General features: G+C 46.9%; 2 protein-coding genes across 2 annotated transcripts; both read left to right on the top strand.

The window, feature by feature from the left end:
• DFJ58DRAFT_617556 (uncharacterized protein) lies at nucleotides 1-222 on the top strand (the record flags this gene model as incomplete). Its single annotated transcript, XM_041380989.1, has 1 exon — nucleotides 1-222. A coding segment is annotated over one exon (222 nt), but the record flags the coding sequence as incomplete, so codon positions are not given.
• Nucleotides 223-2,249: 2,027 nt separating this feature from the next.
• Nucleotides 2,250-3,245, top strand: DFJ58DRAFT_725154 (uncharacterized protein; the record flags this gene model as incomplete). Its single annotated transcript, XM_041385199.1, has 2 exons — nucleotides 2,250-2,623; nucleotides 2,681-3,245. The coding sequence occupies 2 exons, from the start codon at nucleotides 2,250-2,252 to the stop codon at nucleotides 3,243-3,245; spliced, it is 939 nt and encodes a 312-aa protein (XP_041246721.1).
• Nucleotides 3,246-7,116: the final 3,871 nt, after the last annotated feature.

The following is a 7,116-nucleotide window of genomic DNA, read 5'->3' as shown; positions in this document are numbered from 1 at the left end:
TGCGCAGTATGCCTGGGCAGGCACCAGCACCGCACCATTGAATGTGCCACATCTCACACCTGGAACGGGCAACATGAAACGTTCGCCAAGCGCATCCAGAAAGGCCTCTGGACAAAAGACGGAAAACAAATCTGCACCCCCAAGCATGATGCACGCCACGTTTGTTCCGGCTGTGGTGCCACCACACACGGGGCCCTGAAATGCCCTAGAGCACAGAAGGAAGAACCCACTAACACCATACCAAGCTGAGAGTTGGGAGCGAGAGTTAAGATGTGCAGGTATACTCGAGTGTTTTGTTAAAGTCCCAGAAGGTTTCCGTTCAGGCTTCAGAATAGATTTTCCCGCTATCACAGTTGTACAATCTCCGCCTAATAGAGATTCAATTAAAGAATACGAAAACGAGTTCAAAGCGATCATTCAAAAAGAAATCTCCAAAGGCAGGTACATTGGGCCATTCTCGGCCAACGAGTTACAAGACCTAATAGGTCCTTTCCAAACCTCCCCGCTATCCATCATTCCAAAACCAGGAAAGCCGGGCAAGTTTTGCCTAATTCAAAACTTTTCGTTCCCACATGCCCCGAGCGTGCGCTTTCCAAACCCCTCAATCAATTCTCACATAGACGCAGATAATTTTCCCACTACATGGGGTAAGTGTGAGACAGTCTACCAACTGATTGCAATGCTCCCACCAGGGTCAGAAGCTGCAACTTGAGACGTGGCAGAGGCGTACTGCACGGTGCCTCTACACCCATCACAATGGCCAGCAGGAGTAGTATGAGCCTCCAAAGACCAGTTCTACGTCGACACATGTACGGCCTTTGGAGCAACACCGTCGGCAGGAGCATATGGACATGTAGCAGATGCAGGGGCAGAAATCTTCCGTCACCAAGGCATAGGACCCCTGGACAAATGGGTTGATGACTACATCTTCTTTCGGGTAAGGCGCGAGTTCCTAAATCAGTTCAATGAGATCAGAAAGAACTGGTGCCAAGTGTTTGCAAAAGATGGCATGAGCCAGACAGGCAGATGCATATGGTATGGGGGAGTATCCCCACTAACAGGCCAATTAGAGGAAAGAAATGAAGACTGCTCTCAGCCGCTGGCAGACCTATCAAAGAACTTGCTGAGATCAGCTCATGATGTACAGTTTAGCTGCTGCATGCAAGACATAGATATGCTTTCCCACGAGACAGGCATCATCTGGGAACCACTGAAAGACCAGCCATTCTTACCTTCAACAATCTACATAGGTTTCATATGGGACATCAAGCAAAGAATAGTCTACTTGAGCTCCCCGAAAGTCGACAAGTACCTCTTAGCGATACACAGATGGAGAAAACGACACTTGCACGTTTTACAAGATGTCCAACAACTGTACGGCAAGTTACTACACGCCTGCACAGCAGCGCCACAAGGCAGAGCTTATCTGACAAGCCTCGAGGAGATGCTGTCGTACTGCGGCGATAGACCCTTCATGCCGTGAAGACCCGGACAACACGTAGCTGGCGATCTAGACTGGTGGTCCAGTCTCCTGCAATCAGGCGGGGTGTCGAAGCCGATCTGTCCTGCACAACCTCCAGCAAACCTCCTCGCTTTCTCAGATGCGAGCTCAGGCATAGGCCTAGGCATCATCATAGGCAAATTCTGGAGAGCTTGGCGCCTCATACCAGGGTGGAAGACATCCAATGGCAAACAAGACATCAGATGGGCCGAGGCTATCGCCTTCGAGCTACTGGTATATTCCCTCGCCACTTTCACTAATGCTAACGGTAACTTCATCATCCACGGAGACAACATGGGAATCATCGAAGGGTGGTGGAAGCGCCGTCACCGCAATAGAGCAGTCAATGACGTCTTCCGAAGGATTCACAAGTTCATTAGCAACCTACCCAGATGTTTCGAGGTCACTACCACCTACATTGCAAGTGCGCTCAATCCAGCAGATGACCCATCCAGAGGCATCCTCGGACCAGTTGAACTTCTTCTCCCTCCCATCGATATTCCCCCAGAACTTAACGAGTTCATCATCGATGCAACCAAGCCCCTCTCCCCTACCGAACTCCGTCATTTGCGGGACAGGAGCTACTCCACTCCTGCATGCAAGCTCATCAATCAGGAGTTCATCAAGCAACAAGCAGCAGAACAAACCAGAGCATCTTGCATCGAGGAAGAAGAGCTCATCAGGGCAGCTCTCCAGGACGAATGACTCCACAAGATCATCGCGCTTTGGTGCCCCACTAACGACTGCCATGACCATTCCAGCTACCACTCCCAAAAGTTACAAACCAGGCCTAACACCCCGCCCATCATCACTCTGCCCCCACTGCCTAGCAAGGGACAGACTGAGGCTATGGTCACCTTCAGGAACCAACCCGAGACTGCTACAACTAGCAGCAGCATCAGACAGCCAGCAGAGAGCAGAGATAACAGATGCCCAACTGGACCACATTTTGGATGTCATGAGATCATCCTGGGAGCAGTCGATGAAAGAGACCTACGGGGCAGGGTTGTTAGTATTCCACGTGTTCTGTGATGCAAACAACATAGAAGAGGATCAGAGATGTCCAGTAGCCCCCACCCTCCTCCTCACCTTCCTATCCAACTGCACCGGTTCATACTCAGGGTCAGCCCTATCCAATTACGCAGCCGGCATAAAAGCATGACATCTCCTCCATGGAAGGATGTGGCTCATCTCGGCTGATGAGCTGAAAGCTATCCTAGATGGGGCGAAAGCACGTGCACCTGAGTCTTCCAAACAGCCAAAATGTCTACCCTTCACGCCAGACGTGTTAGCCTCCATCCAGGAGCATTTGAACCTGAATGAACCATTAGATGCGGCAGTATACGCTTGCCTGATGACAACATTCTACTGCATTGCAAGGCTGGGCGAATTCACTGTAAAAACTGTAAAGAACTTTGACCTGAGTAAGCACATTCCAAGAAGGGGAGTATCCGAAGCAACAGACCGTCACGGACACCCCATTACCAAATTCCATATTCCAAGCACCAAAACCGCCCCCATAGCTGGAGAGGACACCTTTTGGGCAGAACAAGACGGCCCAACCGATCCTAAAGCCGCACTCCTGAATCATCTGCATGTCAACATTGCAAGCGACAATTCACACCTATTCACTTGGAAACATCCTAAAGGCACCAGACTGTTGTCAAAGAAAGAGCTCACCAAATGCGTAGCATCAGTGGCTTCAATAGCCAGTCTCCCCGACCTAAAAGGGCATGGCCTATGAACCGGGGGGACATTAGAATACCTCTTGTGAGGAATACCTTTTGAAGTAGTGAAGAGCATGGGCAGATGGTCCAGTGATGCCTTCGCACTGTACCTTAGAGACCACGCCTTGATCCTAGCGCCCTACATCCAAGCGTCCCCAGCCTTGGAGCCATTCACGCACTATATGTTGCCACCAGTGCGGTAGACAACCCTTGAAGTGATTTTTCGCTCCTAAAATGAGGGTATCAAGCTTCGCTATACGCATCGCTCCACTCTTAACTCCTGGGATCACAGCTCATCTTGACACCTAGGTTCAGACCCTTGTTTCAGGCCGGAAAAGCCCGCGGGGCTTTTGCCCAAACACCCAAAAACCATTTCTCACCACCACGTCAGTCCTGTGCATACCTGACCCCCATATCATAGTCCAACGCCTGTCCTGTAAACCACAAACATTTTCGCTACCTTGAAATCTCACCATTTTCAATTGCCATCAAGCATAGCAGCACATAGATCAACCTTTCATAAAGTTGACAAAAACATCTTACCAGGTGTCTGGGGTGCTTTTGCCTTCTTCGGCTCCTTGCTTGCTGTGCTATTGCCTTCATGTTTCCATTTTTGGATGTGCTTACCATTTGGTCATCAAGGGTCTTTGCCTTGTCTATGAGCTTCGTAGCACACTTTGCGGTCCTCAAAAGAAGTTCAGCTGCATACTGTGATGTTTGGGAGTGGATTATAGGTAGTTTTGTATTTAGGTTTAGACTTTAAGGTTTGAATTTGAGCTGTACCTTTGAAGTTACAAAATCATAGTTTTTTGGATGACAAACCCACCCCATGGGTATGGGTAAGGGTGTGAGTATCACAACCCCATACCCCTACCCATACCCCAGTGATACCCACACCCATAACCCACATGGGTATCCCATACCCCTAGCTGTTCTCATGCTCTAGGATCCACTCGGAACATTGGAATCCATCCATTGTCCATCCTACCTCATTGGTATGTAATTTGCCTTGCCTCAAGTTTTGTAACAAGTGCTACAGTCTTATTACATGTACATCCTATCCCTTCCAAGTCCAACAGGGTACAGTTTACTAGTAAGAGAAGCCTATAGTGACTACTTCAACATTACTTCAACATTACTTCCCTTTGACTGTATTTCCTTCTCCTTAGGTTTTACTTAGAAGTAGTCACCTTTAGCTGCACTCTATAGCCCTTATTAGTTTCCCTATACCTGAACACTTTACCTTGACTTTCCCTTACCCTTGCAATCAATACCTTTGACCTCACTCATTATCTACTACCCTCCTTTGACTCAGTGTCCGCTTTTCTTGACTTCCACCTTTCCCGCACACTAGCGCTCTATCTTGTGAGGTGCTTTCCCATGCATTAGAGCTCTTTCAGGTCTTTCTATCTTGAGTTGTCCTCAGCAGCTATTCTCTCGGGTCGCACATTCTTGCTTCATTGTTTGCAAGTATAGCAGCATAGGCAGAGCTTAGACATATATTGGCTAGGTGCTTTAACAAGTGTCTAGCCAAGTTGTGTTTTTCACACTGGACAGGGTCCAAACTAGAAACTATTGGAGGTAGACTGTCCTAAGACAGAGGCAGAGATATAGACTATAGGAGTCAATCCTAAGTCTTGAAGTAGACATGAGTCAAAGTAACTGAGTTATACAGAGATTTATATACTGGAAGGGATCCAAGAGGATCAGGAAGCAGGAGACTTGTCATATACCATATATCCGGTTACAGATCCGATGATCTGGATCTCAGATCCGATCCAGATCCGATGAACATATCCGTCGTCCGGTCCACAGATCCGCTTTGATTCTTATTTCATTTCCTGTTCATATAACTCTAACTATCGTTCATCTCCTTTCGGTATTCCTGTACACCGGTATACCGGTTATCCTTTACTTCCGCTTTGATTACTGATCCGCTATGCTTACTGATCCGCTACACTTACGAATCCACTTTTACTTGTACTTCATTCCCGGTTCATGATTCGTGATCCATCCAACTTACCAATACACTCCACTTAGACTTTGCTTATACTTTCATACATAGCCTCGCACCTTTGCTTATTGATCATTCTGTTAGCTATCCGTAGTATATAAACCTTTGTATATGCGCTGTAGTAGATCAGTTCGAATATCATCTTAGATTGCACTCATTCCATCTGGACTCTAAGTCCCTCCGTTATCCATCCGGACTTGAGTACGCTACTCTTGTCTACTCCGAGACTTAGGATAGATTCCTATAGTCTACATATCCGCCTCTGTCTTCGGACAGTCCTCACCCGTTAGTTTCTAGTCCGGATCCGATCCGGATTAGCCGTTACTCTATACGTTCGATATCCGGAAGTCTTAACGGATCCATTGCAATACTTATCCGTTGCAATACAAGACTTATCCATTATGAGACTTATCCGTCTCACTAGACGCAATACTTTAGCTCTCTGAAATAAGGGGCAAGACTCGGGAAAGGGGCACAGCGCACGAGCTGAGGCCGAAGCCCTTCGGATCCGATACTACTTGAGTACGGTCTTAACAAGACTAATACTATGTATGAACATGTGGAAATACATTAGTAAGTGAGATAGAACATAAGTAAATGAACTTGGAGATGAACAGAGTACAAGGATCAATGAGCAAGACAGTAACAGAGATAACTGAAGTCCAGAGGAAAGGGGATTACCATAAGGGGATAGACACTGATTTAAGGTTTGAGTTTGGATATAAAGTACAGGTCAGATCCAGAGATCCAGGAAGTGGCTATCAGATCAGGTGTCTGGATATTGGATCCGGAATTGGATGGAATATGCTCAAGACAGATGGGACAAAGGATGGATGATGCAGGCTAACTGCAGAAGTCCAGAGGTGTAGAATATAGAGGTGCAGGGGTACGGATATGGATGTGCGGAGGTGCATGGATCTGGATGTACTGGGATCTGGATGGATAGAGGTCTGGAGACATGGAATGGGGGTCTGGGGGTCCAGAGGTCTGGACAAGGTGTGGGAACATTGTTGGATGTAGATCCAGAATGCAGGATATGACACATGTTCTGGAAGTACCGTGACTTTGCCTCACTCCCATCTGATACCCATGCTGATGATTGCTTTGATGATAGCTTTTCAACCTCATATGCATCTTCAAATGCTTCTGTACTCCTGTGATACACTTGCATGTACTTGTATATAAGTTGTATATAAGTTGTATATAAGTTGGTTGTAAGTTGGTTTTGATCTATGTTATTTGTGTTACTTGTATTTGAGTACTTTGTTTTTGACCAATTGCTATCAATTGGGGGTTTCTGTGTTGACAAGTAGATAAAATTGAAGTCTTCAATCTTAAGCTCCTTTAGGTGATGATGTGCACATTTATTCACTCTACATTGCACAATATTCTTGAGTCCTCGCTTGCAGACCAGGCCATTTTCCTGGATATTCAAGGTAGGGTTTCTACTATTATCACAACAGTTCTAATCCATATATGCTCACTTCCACTCAAATAAATCTCAACCTCAAACTTCAACTACCGACTTTCTAATTTCAGAACCTGGTCTATTCCCGGTGTAGAGACTCGTGTTTCTCCAGGCACATATGGGCTCATATTAAGAATTCTGACAACTGGCCTTCACGGCACAACTCGCACCATCATCCACTATGACTTCCACCATGGAGCGCACCACTTCCCATGAAATGCGCCATAGGCGCGATACTCTCCTGCACAATGTGCTGCATTTCCGCATGCGCGCCTTGCACGCTTTCTCGCACTTAAGTGCCCTATGTCACGCAGCATCCAGGAGCATCCATTCATCATCCAACCAGTCCCTTGGTATGTCCCTTTTCGTTATCTGACCATATTTGGCATATTACACTTCCTATTTC

This window comes from Suillus subalutaceus (assembly GCF_016647625.1).
Source record: "Suillus subalutaceus strain FC151 chromosome Unknown DFJ58scaffold_24, whole genome shotgun sequence".
NCBI lineage: Eukaryota > Fungi > Basidiomycota > Agaricomycetes > Boletales > Suillaceae > Suillus > Suillus subalutaceus.
The sequence above is the reverse complement of the archived record's forward strand: the minus strand, read 5'-3'. Positions and strand labels throughout refer to the sequence as shown.